The sequence below is a fragment of the Mesoplodon mirus genome (genome assembly GCF_964341445.2).
Source record: "Mesoplodon mirus genome assembly, chromosome: 10".
Classification (NCBI taxonomy): Eukaryota; Metazoa; Chordata; class Mammalia; order Artiodactyla; family Ziphiidae; genus Mesoplodon; species Mesoplodon mirus.
The window spans coordinates 88073491-88086817 of NC_138986.1; the positions used below are offsets into that span (position 1 = coordinate 88073491).

The 13327-nt window shown below is 41.0% G+C and overlaps 1 protein-coding gene across 5 annotated transcripts in view; it reads left to right on the forward strand.

Annotated features, from left to right (window-relative positions):
• Positions 1–2658: 2658 nt before the first annotated feature.
• SDHAF4 (succinate dehydrogenase complex assembly factor 4) overlaps positions 2659–13327 on the forward strand; it is a 28632-nt gene continuing 17963 nt past the window's right edge. For all 5 annotated transcript variants that reach the window (XR_014295166.1, XR_014295167.1, XR_014295168.1 and 2 more), the window contains exon 1: positions 2659–2795. Coding sequence is in view for 2 of the 5 variants with exons in the window: in XM_082634173.1 (XP_082490299.1) it covers positions 2732–2795 (64 nt within the window). In the remaining 3 variants the exon portion in view is untranslated. The remainder of the gene's footprint in view (positions 2796–13327) is intronic.

A 13327-nucleotide genomic window follows, 5' to 3' on the forward strand; every position in this document is an offset into this window, starting at 1 on the left:
CCAGGAGAGCAGCAGTTAAATGGTAGCAATGCTGTGGTTGCCTTGACCTACTTAGATGCCCATATGACCAGATACAGAAACTGCCCAGTATCAGGCAATGAGTTGCAGTTGGGGTACTCAGCAATAATATGCAGGGATGCTCGGGACCCATGGCAAAGACTGTGTCTCCCCATAATGGAAAGCAAAATACACGGGCAGGGTGTGAGACGTCACGACAAGAGGTCAATCCCTCTGCTGCTCTTTGGAGCCTGTTATTCTGTCAACAGAAGAGCTATCACTGAACACTGTTAACTCATTTGGAGCATATGCCAAATCCTTTAGGACAGCATCCCAAAGCATTTTCTCACCTGGTTCCAAGAGTAAACCTTTAACAGGGCTGTCCTACAAGACCAGCTGCTTCTGATCTCATGGGATACGTGATGATTATACCACAGGCATCTGTATCCACAGGAAACAATGTTGTATGGGATGCTACATAAAGTGTACGGAACATAAGGTATTCAGTAAGTCCACGGGTGAAGTGTTAAAAGAAGCATAAGTCAGGGAGAGCAATCCAAACCCAGAATAATTGTCTATTCCTATAGAACAAATTGCTATCTCCTTCATTATAGTACAGTCCCTCGTAACCAAAGCTGCCACCAGGCTATTCCATATTATATCAGGGATCGAGCGGGTTGCTCACCTCAAGTAGTGGTGCCAGCCCGTCAGTCTTGGCAGGGGGGAAACTGTTAACACATGCATGTCTCTACGCGACTGTGGCTCCCTTGTTAGGGGGGCACTGAGCAAGCACAGGTGGGGTGAGGGGAGGAGGCTAAGCGATGCCTGCAGAATGGTCCTGGTGGTCAGCAGCCTCTAAAATGCCCTTCAGTGATCCCCACCTGCTGGCATTCACCCCCAGTGTAATCCCCTCCCGTTGAGGTGGGCTGGATCTGCTAATTCATTCACTTCTAATGACAGACTTCAGCAAAAGTGATGGGCTGTCACCTCTGAGGTTAGATTACAGAAGGACCGTGGCTTCCATCTCGAGCAGTCTCCCTTGTTCTCCTGCTTGTTCATTCCGTGGACACCCAGCTGCCATGTGGTGAAATGACCTTTGGAGAAGCCCACGCAGCATGGAACTGAGGGAGGCCTTCAGTCCAAAAGCCACAGGGAACTAAATCCTGCCAATAATCACGTGCGTGAGCTCGGAAGCTGATCTTCCCCTAGTCAAGCCTCCAGGCGAGACGGGAGCCCCGGCTCACAGCTTGGCTGCAACCTCGTGTAACACCTAGAGCCAGAGGCACCCTGGCTCCTGGATTTCGGACGCACAAAAACTGCGAGAGAATAGATGTTTATTGTTTTAAGCCCCAAAATGTTGGTATAATATGTTAGACAGCAGTAGATAACGTGCAGTCATCTTGTTCTGATTAAGAGCCCTTTTGCCATGGGAGCCTTCTTTTGAGCACTCAGTGGGACCCAAATGTTCTCATGCTTTGGGGCCATTTGGAGAGGTCCTAATTCCAAAAAAAACCTATTCCAAAACCTTTACATTTTCCCAGTCCCTGACCACTTGATTTCAGTGCCCATGAATTGATGTAGATCTTTATCTCAAGCTATATCTCCTTCCAGGCAAAGAGTATAAGATAAAGTTCTGCCCTCTGGGAGGATCTTTTTTTCTCTCTGCTGTTCCTCGAGGGCCTCTGTTAAATGCAGCTCGAAATGCCAAAGCAGTCATTTGCCAACTGGTCAGTATATTGAGCAAAGCCCTCGGTAATCCAGCTTTGAATTTTTTCCTCTGTCAGTTGGTCACAAGGAGCTCATCACTAAGATGTAGATATGAACTAAGGGTGAAAAGTGTGTATGTAAGCTACCGAGCTACCTGCTAATGAAAACTGCTTGGGTTTTGGCTCCGGCCGCGTTCCGAATATACCACTGCCTTCTGGTGAAAGGAGTCCTTATCTAGGGGGACCAGATGACTCCGGTTCGTGATGAGAAACTCAAATTATATAGCCACCTGATGTTACTTGGTCAGACATCACCAGGGCCCGAGAGCTGGCCAAGAACTTTCCTAAAAAAGAAAAAAAAAGGAAGGAATGAAGGAAGAAAAAAAAAAAAAAACCCGGAGGACTCCAGTGTGATTCTGTGTAGACTTTCCACAGGTCCCACGAAGCCTCCTGGCCCGCCACACGTGCTCCGAATACGGCAGGAGCCGCTGGAACCGGAGGGCGGATGCGCAGCGCTCCTTCCCAGCAGCGGGACCAGATGAGAGCCTTCTGCTCTGCGCTGCACCCAAACGTCATCTTCCAGGCCACCTGGTCAGTGGGTCAGAGTTCACTGAACAAGCAGAAATGTGAAAAAATAAAGACGGAGAACTGAGGGGAAAGAAGCCTATTGCACAGGCAAAAGAGTAGAAGGTGCCCACTATTTGTGGACTGGAACAGCGAGCTTCCAAGAGACCTTCGCCTCAGATTGAGAGGAACAAACGGAAGCATTCCCTCATCCAACTTCAGCCATGATTTGAGGTTTTCATCAACACGAGGTTCCGGGTAGTTTGGGTTGTTCTTCATGAGAAGGCCGAGCCGCTCCACTTTTTCCTGCAGACAGCCAGGTGCGGGAGCGCGGGTTTCCAGCGCTGGCTACGGAGGCCCCGCCCCAGGCTCACACAGGCCCCGCGCACCCGCGGAGGCCCCGCCCCTCCCGCGGGGGGTGCCGGGAAGACGCGGCTGTTGCGGACGCCGCGGGAGCTGGCGTCATGGTCGTGCTGGGATTTGCTTCGTTGCTGGGCCACATCCCGGCCACAGCGTGGAGAGCGGCAAGTAAGGCGCCCGGCCCCGGGGCCGAGGTCGCGGGCGGGGTCGCGAAGGCACGGGTGCCGCGAGAAACGCGTCCGGCGGGGCAGCGGCGTGTCGCGGGCTCGGGGGCCCCGGGCCTGCCGAGCCTTCGTGTACGGCACGGCCACCGCGCTCCTTCCCGGCAGGTCCTACCCGCCCGAGCTCAGGGCGGGACCGGAGCTGGACAGTCGCTGGGCCCCGCTGGCCGGACGCCTCCTTCCCAGCGGCCACCGCGCTGGCCCCGAAGCGGGGCGGGCGTCCTGAGTCCTGGGGGGTTCGCAGGGCGCGCGGCGTCTGGTACGCGTGGAGAGTGTGGTAAAGCGGGCCCTGCGGCAATGGAGTCATTTGCTTATTTAGTTTATTTACAGCGAAAAAGATCTCTGGCAGTCTACAGTACTAGAAGTGGAAAAGTGCAGAGTTTTGGAAACGTGGGCCGAAGGCAAATAAGTATAATAAAAATGAGGTGAAAGGAATTTTTCCTGAGAAAGTATGCATGCTTTCAGTAAAAACCAATCTTCTGTAAAACCCATTTTTGCTGGAAAATTTTCTCAAAATATTACAGCCTTAACCCACAGAGTATGCTAAGCCTAGTTTTAATTTAGGACATCCTGGAGAAATTGTGTTAAGTTGAAGACAATTCCGCCCCTCCTCCTGATGGGCTCCAGATTCCTATAAAGTTTGTTTTCCTTTCTGTAATCATCTCTCCCCAGACAGACTACCTGTTAGTTGTAAAAATTTTAAATGATCCAGAAATGAATAATATATAAAGCAAAAGTCCCATACTGTCCAAACCTCGACGTAATAACTGTGTAAAGTTCCCTTGTGTGTTCATTCAATATCCCTTTTTCACTAATGTTCAAAACTTAAGAATGAAGTGTTTCATACCAAAAATTTACATAACACATGTAAGTTATGAAGCAAAGCCAACATTTATGAATCCATTCTCCAGTTTAAGAAATAGGATATTTCCATTGCCAAACGGCTACCTGCTATCTGCTTCCTGATGCAGTTGTGTAACTGCAAGCTTTTGATCTTTATAGAAAGGGCTTCATGCCATTTGTATTTATTTTTCTTGCTTTTTTCAACTAACAGGTTTGAGATTCATCCATGTTGATATGTGATGCTGTAATTATTCATTGAGTTATGAGAGTGTATCATACATTTTTCCTTTCCCCTTCTCAGTGGACATTGTGTAACTCTAGAAGCACCAGGATTGACTGCTACACATCTTGTGTACATTGTAGGTGTACTTGCACAAGGGGTTGAATTCCTGGAATATGTGGCATAGGCCTGTTCAGTTTTACAGTACGATGGCAAGCTGTAAAGGCATTTTTCCATTCCTACTGGCTATTTATGCTTCTACCAGCAGTATTAGAGTTCCTGTTGCCCCACACACTTGCCAACATTGGATAGCATCAGAAAATTTAATTTTTGTCTGCCTACAGGGTGTTGAAACGGTATTTCATTACGACTTTGCATTTCTCTGATTAGAGAAGTTAAACATCTTTTCGAAAGTTTTTCGCTTTTTTTGATGAAGTATCTCTTCATTTTCTTATTGGGTTGTTTGTCTTTCTTATTTATATTCTTTACGTGTATTTGACCACTATACCTTTTTTACTTATGTAAATGGCAAATAGCTCTGTTTGAGGGCGGAGGGAATGAGAAGTGCTTACTGAACTGAGAAGGCATCTTGAGACTGAAAAACACGGCAGGCAGGTTCATACAATCAGTGAATCAGTTTATCATAGGGTAACTTACCTGTAAAGGCTGAGAGCAGGCGGACAACCATCAGGAGGAGTTAACAGCCGCCCTCCAAACCGCTAAGGGGGCCGTTGGGACAGTTTTATAGTTGACCTAGACTATGGAGGTATGTGCTTGGAAACAGGAAGTGCTTTCCTAAGATTTATGAGTAGGTGACTGGTCTTGTGGGTGCCTAGAATATGTCAGCGAATATTTTATTTTCCTCATTGTTTGGGGACGAACAAAGTATAGAGACCACCTGATCCGAATGATTATTAAACAATGTTGATTAACTGCTAAGCTCTTGACAACAGAGAGTGATTGACTTCGCAGTACAGTCCTGGGTAGGGTCAGCAGAAAGCCTGTATGGGCCCAAGATGGCCTCACTTATGCTAACGGCCATACAAGCTCAAGCTCAGGTTGTGGACTGCTTTTGTTACTCTTATGGTGTCTTTTTAAAAAAATTATCTTCAGCAGTAGACAGAATAAAATAATGGATCTGACTGTACAATCACACAGATTCAAAGGAAAGGTGTCTTTTGATAAACAGGTATTCATAATTTTATTATAATCTTGTCTTGATCCTTTTGTTTATTGTCTGTGCTTTGCTTTCTTAAAGCCTTCCCTACCCTAAGGTCGTAGAGATATTCTTCTGTATTTTCTCCTCAAAGGTCTATAGTTTGGCTTTTTATATTTAAGCCTTTATGCTACCAGGAATTGATTTTCCTGTATGGTATGAGGCAGGAAACCAATTTCACTTTCTTCCCATGTCAGTAACCAGTTGTCCCAGGTCCATGTATTGGACCTTTCCCCCCTGATGTAACGCAGCTGTCATAAATCAAGTTTACATATGCATATGCACGGGGGTTTATTTCTTGGCTCTCTTCAGTTCCATTGAACTATTTGTCTGTTCCTGTGATGTAACACCTATCTTAATAACCATGCCTTTGTAACAACTCTTGATATTTAGTATGGTAAGTCCTTTCATCTTGTTTTTCAGAAGTGTCTTGGCTATTCTTGGATATCTGCTTTCCATATAAAATTCTTAAAAAAAAAAAAGTTCCTGTTGGGATTTGGTTACAACTGCTACAACAAATGATAAAAGATTATCATTTTCTGATTGCTGCTTATGTATAGAAACACAGTTGACTTATTTATTGATTTTGTGTCCAGTAACCTGGCTAAATTACTTTATTAATTTAAATAATTTATTTGCAGATTTTGGTGGGGCGGTGCTAGGTAGACACAAATATTGCCTGCAAATAATGAAAATCTAGTTCTCCCTTTCCAACCTTTATATCTTTTTCTTTTCTCTTGTTTTTCTGTCCTTGCTCAGATTTCCAGTACCATGTTGAGTAAAAGTGGTGATAGGCATACTTGTTCATAATTGTAAAGGGAATATGTTCATATTTCATCATGTAATATTAACTGTAGGTGTGCCCTTTATTAGGTTAACGAAGTCCCTTGCCATTTCTAGAAGGATTGGGGTTTTTTTTTTGTTTATGTAGTTGTCTGTTTTTTAAGACAGAATAAATCTTGAAATTTAGTAATTCATTTTTCTTTATCTTGTTTGTTAATTCATTTTTCTCCTTTAATATGGTAGGTTGGTGAATTATAAATTTTTCTAGTGCTGAATCACTCTTGCATTTCTAGAAAATATTCAGATTGATCAGGTTGATTATATTATTAATATAGTGTTGGGTTTGGTATGCTAATATTTTGTTTAGAAGTTGGCCTGTAATTTTCCTGTCTTGCAATTTCCTTTTCTGGTTTTGAAATTAAAGTTATTCTAGCCTCTTACAATGAATTCAAGAGTCTTCTCATCCTTTTCTCTTCTATATTAGATTTTTTTTTTTTTTTTAAGATTCAAATATTCCGTTCCTTGAGTGTCTGCTACAATTTGCCTACAAAACTGTCTAGACCTGCCCTTTTCTTTGAGGGAAGATTTTAAATTATTGGTAATTTTTGTAATGATTATTGTGGTATTTATCAGATTTTCTCTTCTAAAGTCAGTTTTGATAAGTTAAATTTTTTGAGAAAATTGTTCATTTTGTATACTTTAAATATATAGGCATAAAGTTCCTGGTTTGGGGTTTTTAAAAAACTTTTGTTCTATGTAGCTATGTACTCCTCTTTTACTCATATTATTTATTTTGTCTTCTCTTGGTTTTTTTGGGTGTTTTTGTTTTCATATTAGCTTTACCAAAGACTTCACGGTAGTTTTAGTCTTTTAAGAGAACCAACTTTTGGTTTTGTTGATCCTCTTAGTTTTATGTCTTTTATTTATGTTATTATTTTCTTCTCTTATTGTTGTTATTTTCTTTCCATTTTCTGTGGGTTCCCTTTTTTTTTTTTAGAAGATGTGGAAATGGTGCATCTCACATGTCTTAGCTCAGGCTGCAATAACAAAGTACCATAGACTGGGCGGCTTAAACATCAAACATTTATTTTTCACAGATCTGGAGGCTGGAAAGTCCAAGATCAAGGTGCCAGCACATCTGGTCTTTGGTGTGAGCCTGCTTTCTTGTTCACAGATGGCTGTCTTCTTGTTGTATCCTCATGTGGCAGAGAGTAGAAGGCCCCTGCAAGCTCTCATAGCCTTTCTTATAAGGGCACTAATCCACCATGAGGGCTCCACCCTCATGATCTACTTGCCTTCCAAAGGCCCCACCTCCTAATATCATCACATCAGGGGTTAGAATTTCAGCATATGAATTTGGGGGGGTGGTTTGGGCACAAACCTTCCGTCCATAACATTGGTCCTTTTTTTTTTTTTGAACCATGGTAATGGTTCTCTTCATATAAACAACATATGGCTAGATTTTGGTGAGTTTTTATTTTGAAGTCCGACAGCATACCTTTTAACTGGAGAATTCAATCAATTTACAATTATAGTTACTGATAAAATTGGCTTTATTTCTACCATCTTATTTTTCACACCTTCTATTTGTCATACTTTGAATTCAGTGTTTGCTTTTTTCATTTGTTTCCTCTGCTGGAAAAACAGGAAAAAAATGAAGGTACACACTGCTTTGGAAGATACACACTGCTTTTTATTGGTTACCTTTGAAATTTAAATGCATGCTTAAGGAAGTCGAAAGTTTATTAATATCTTTATTCTCCTCCTAAACAGTACAAAGCTTAAAAATGCTTTGAATTCACTCACCCTCCACCTCTGTTGTTCAGCCTTTTAGGGGTGTGTTTGTGTGTGTTTGTTGTGTGTATATTAGGTGGAATTGTGTAGTAACACAGATCGATACTGTTATTGCACTTTTATACAGTCAACATATAAAACTTTTATCTTCTATTTTATCTCACACTTTACTTTTATGATCACTTTCTTTTTATAAATTTATTTTCCCTGTGATGAGAACTCTTAGGATTTACTCTTTTAACAACTTTAAAATTTTTTATTTATTTATTTATTTTTGCTGTGTTGGGTCTTCGTTGCTGCGTGCGGGCTTTCTCTAGTTGCATTGAGCAGGGGCTTCTCTTCAGTGTGGTGCCTGGGCTTCTCAATGCGGTGGCTTTTCTTGTTGCAGAGCATGGACTCTAGGCACGTGGGCTCTAGAGTGCAGGCTCAGTAGTTGTGGCACACGGGCTTAGTTGCTCTGTGGCATGTGGGATCTTCCCGGACCAGAGCTCAAACCTGTGTCCCCTGCATTGGCAGGTGGATTCTCAACCACTGCACCACCAGGGAAGTCCTTGGATCAGTTTCTTAAAGTACATTGTTTAGAAGTTCCCTTTGGTGACAGTCTTGTGATAAAGTTCTGTGTTTTTTTTAAAAATATATATTTTATTTTTAATCTGAAAATATGGTTTGTTTTATTCCTCTCTTGTTCTTGAAAGGTGGTTTCAATGGCTGCATCATTTTCTCACAGCTCTATCTCTTCTGGCTTTCATTATAGCTATTGGGAAGTCATCTGTCTAATATTTGTTTCTTTACTAGTAATATGTCTTTTATCTGACTGCTTTTTTAGATCTTCCTTTAATATTGGGTTCTTCATTTTACTTTGTGTCCACGTGTTTTTTTGTTTTTCTTTTTAATATAATTTTATTTATTTTTTATACAGCAGGTTCTTATTAGTTATCTATTTTATACATATTAGTGTATATATCTCAATCCCAATCTCCTGATTCATCCCACCACCACCACCACCCCCGCCACTTCCCCCCCTCAGTGTCCATACGTTTGTTCTCTACATCTGTGTCTCTATTTCTGCCCTGCAAACCGGTTCATCTGTACCATTTTTCTAGGTTCCACATATATGCGTTAATATACGATATTTGTTTTTCTCTTTCTGACTTACTTCACTCTGTATGACAGTCTCTAGATCCATCCATGTCTCTACAAATGACCCAATTTCATTCCCTTTTATGCCTGAGTAATATTCCATTGTATATATGTACCACATCTTCTTTCTCCATTCGTCTGTCGATGGGCATATAGGTTGCTTCCATGACCTGGCTATCATAAATAATGCTGCAGTGAACATTGGGGTGCATGTGTCTTTTTAAATAAAGGTTTTCTCTGGGTATATGCCCAGTAGTGGGATTGCTGGGTCATATGGTAGTTCTATTTTTAGTTTTTTAAGGAACCTCCATATTGTTCTGCATAGTGGCTGTATCAATTTACATTCCCACCAACAGTGCAAGAGGGTTCCCTTTTCTCCACACCCTCTCCAGCATTTGTTGTTTGTAATGGTGCGCATTTTAACTGGTGTGAGGTGATATCTCATTGTAGTTTTGATTTGCATTTCTTTGATAATTAGTGATGTTGAGCAGCTTTTCATGTGCTTCTTGGTCATCTGTAGGTCTTCTTTGGAGAAATGTCTATTTAGGTCTTCTGCCCATTTTTTGATTATGTTGTTTGTTTCTTTAATATTGAGCTGCATGATCTGTTTATATATTTTGGAGATTAATCCTTTGTCCGTTGATTCATTTGCAAGTATTTTCTCCCATTCTGAGGGTTTTCTTTTCATCTTGTTTGTAGTTTCCTTTGCTTTGCAAAAGCTTTTAAGTTTCATTAGGTCCCATTTGTCAATTTGATTACTATCAGCTGCATGGTATATTTGCCTGATATTTTCTGAGGGTGAGTTCCCAGCAACCTGATATGTACTTGTAAACACAATTCTCAATAGGCTCTGGATAAGGGCAAACCACCCCTTGAAAAAGAAGACATGGGCTTTTTGGTGCATTTCCCTGTTTCTCAAGAGGAGTGCAGTGGGCTTCCCTGGTGGCGCAGTGGTTGAGAGTCTGCCTGCCGATGCAGGGGACACGGGTTCGTGTCCCAGTCTGGGAAGATCCCACATGCCGCGGAGCGGCCGGGCCAGTGAGCCATGGCCACTGAGCCTGCCCATCTGGAGCCTGTGCTCCTCAGCGGGAGAGGCCACAGCAGTGAGAGTCCCGCGTACCGCAAAAAAAAAAAAAAGGAGTGCAGTATCCCATCTGATCTTGTACTGTGCAGAAATGAGGGAAATTCTTTTCCTCTGCATTTTGACACATGCTTACCTAACTACAAAAATAGTTCTGTTCGTGCTTCCATGGTTTCAGAATCCCTTGAGAAAACTGGTCTTTCGGCTTTTCCTTGTTACCCTTCTTTGTGTAGATAAAGTTCCTTCAGAACTACCCAAAGCCAGACTGAGGGACCAGTTTCTCAAACTTACAGTTTGCTACTCTTCTTTCTTTCCCCAGGGTACACTCACGTTTCTGTTCTTTACCCAAAACGCTTGTGCACGTTGACTTCTGTGTCCCACAGTTAGGCTCAATTTATTAATATACTCAGTGTGTGCACCTGAAGACATACGCATTCTTCATTTCTCTGAACTACTGTACAAGGTAGGAGATATATCCCCATTTTTCAGATTGGAAAACAGACTCAGTGAGATACAGAAACCTTCTTTGCATCATATTGCTATTAAGTGGTATGGGTGGCACTGGGACCCAAGTGTGACTCTGGTGCCCTTAGTTTGCGTTTTCTACTTCTCCATTGTATTACTTAAGGGGAGGGCCTAGCTGCTCTGACAGTCCTACTGATGGGACAGGAATCAGGATCTTTTCATCTTGACACAGGCTGTAAATAACTAGTAAAACCCATACACACTAGTAGCGTTTTACTAGTTATTTACAGCCTGTGTCAGTTCTGGTTGGTTGGACATATATTATGATTGAGCAGTGTCTATGTCATACAAGTTGTTAAATATTTTAAGTATCACTTGGCCCTGGGTTTTGTCCTCATCTTCAAGGTTACAGCTGGGTCACTGCCATGGCTACATTACAACCTGAGGGAATGGAAAAAGAAATCTAGGGCAGTTGGTTTGTTGCAAAATTGAGGCGACCTAAAATTTGCACGTGCCATTTCTAGCCACAGCCCACTGCCCATAAATTGGACACGTGGCTTCATGGCTGCAGGGAAGGTTGGGAAATGTGATCTCTAAGCGAGTGGCCTGGTGCTCGGCTTGATCACAAGCCAGGCAGGAATGGGCGTCCTAGAACTCAATGGAAGAAGGGGAAGTGGCTACGTGTGACACTTAGCAGTCTCTACCACATCTGCCTAATGTCACTTTTCCAAAAATGACTGTGTTCATACTGAACAGAATTACTGTAAAATACAGTTATACACATCTCATCAGTTTATTGTGAGGTTTAAATAAGCTGACATATTTTCAGTCCCTAGCGCTGTGCCTGGCGCACAGGAAGCAACTAAAACATAAAATTACTTTTCTTATTTATAGTTAATATATCTGCATCATTTAGGAAGCAAAATTTATTTACAGTTCATATATCTGCATCATTTAAGAAGCAAAAGTTTTAGCATCAGATTTTGTCTACATTATAATTGACAGCCAGGGATTTTGTGCCATTTTCCTGATTTTTCATAAATGCTTACGAATTTCTACAGATTTGAAACATACCAAGGTTACTTTTTACACTGAATATCATTTCAAGTTTCCAATACAGGGATTTTTTTTTTAACTTGCTAAAACAGCCAAACCTAAAAGAAGAATTACTAATTTAATTGTGTTGAGTCAAGGCTGAGTGCACAGTAGCAATGGCTACTGGTATCTATTAAATATTTGCTGAATTTTAGCCTTCAAAGTAAGTTATTTAAAGTACAGTAAAATAGATTTAATTAGTAACCAAATGCAGAAACTATTTATTAGCCAGAGTAGATGTAAAATCTGTCCACATTTAGAATCTATTTGTTAAAATTCTCCTTTCTGTATATCTGTATTAATTATTACTAAACTGTCATGACTTAGTAAACAACCTTTAATGCTTTACAAATTTCTACTAGATTTGTTGATGGATAGAAAGTTGGACATCATATGATGGATAGAAGTTCCTATTGTGGAGGCTGGCTGAACTCGCTAAATTGGGATATAATATTGTCAACTTCTACAGAATCCTGTATTTCGGATAGCAAATGACTGATACAAACCCTGTGATTTGGGACCAAGAATGTCTTTCAGTTGTGCGTGGTTTACATTCACCAACATTTTCAATATAATATTTTGCTAAATAGTCAACCACAAAAAACCAAGAACAGATTATTATATGAAATATATTAGTATGATCAGAAACTCATTTCTGTTACCCATATAATTTTTTTTAATAAATTTACTTTATTTATTTTTATTCTTGGCTGTGTTGGGTCTTCGTTGCTGCACGCAGGGCTTTCTCTACTTGCTGTGAGCGGGGGCTACTCTTTGTTGCGGTGCACAGGCTTCTCACTGCAGTGGCTTTTTTTGTTGCAGAGCATGGGCTCTAGGCATTTGGGCTTCAGTAGTTGAGGTATGTGGGCTCAGTAGCTGTGCCTCGCAGGCTCTAGAGCACCTGCTTAGTAGTTGTGGTGCACGGGCTTAGTTGCTCCATGGCATGTGGGATCTTCCTGGTCACGTGCTCAAACCCATACCCCCTGCATTGGCAGGCAGATTCTTAACCACTGCACCACCAGGGAAGCCCCCATATAGTTTCTTAATAAAAATAAATGCTGCTTTATAAGATATTTTTTGCAGGTTTTTCTCTTTTGATTTTTAGTGAATGCTTAACTAAGTAGTATTATGAGGACATAATTAAAAGTAAAATATGCCCTTAAATAACGAAGTGGAAGTTTGAAGGCAAAGTGGTCTGTAGTCTAACTCAATAAATACATTAAAGTTTTAGGTAAGTGTTTTTATTTTAATATGTATAGAAATTTTTATTGATTCACAGATTCTTCTCAGCCAATTAGTATCATAAATGTGAAGTATTTTATGTAAGTGAGTATTTAAATGGGAAAAGTCTATATTAATTCTGTAAGTCGTTGTAGCTTTCTCAATACATTCAGTTGTATATTTATTTTCTTAATCCTTGAATTTTGTTGGCTGAAGACTAATCTGTATTACAGTTGGACATTCAGACAGTCAACGATGTTGCTAGACACTGAGATACATGCAGTGGATGTGCAAATTAACAGCCTGATGTACTATTTTGAAATTGTTAATGCAGTTTGTATGTAATGTTAACTTTATGTAATCTTACAAACAAGTCTTAATGTAAATTCCAAATTGGCTGTGGAGGGTGTATATATATATATACATGGAGACATATATACATACAAACAAATACTTATGCATATATATTTGCATGTGTGTATGTGTGTGTGTATATATATATAATTTTTTAAAGCGGTGGGGGTAGGGTGGTGTAGTCATTGTTGGAATATGAATAAAATACATGTAGTGAAAGAAATTCTAACTACATGTAATGCTATCAGGAGCTTCCAGATAATTCTA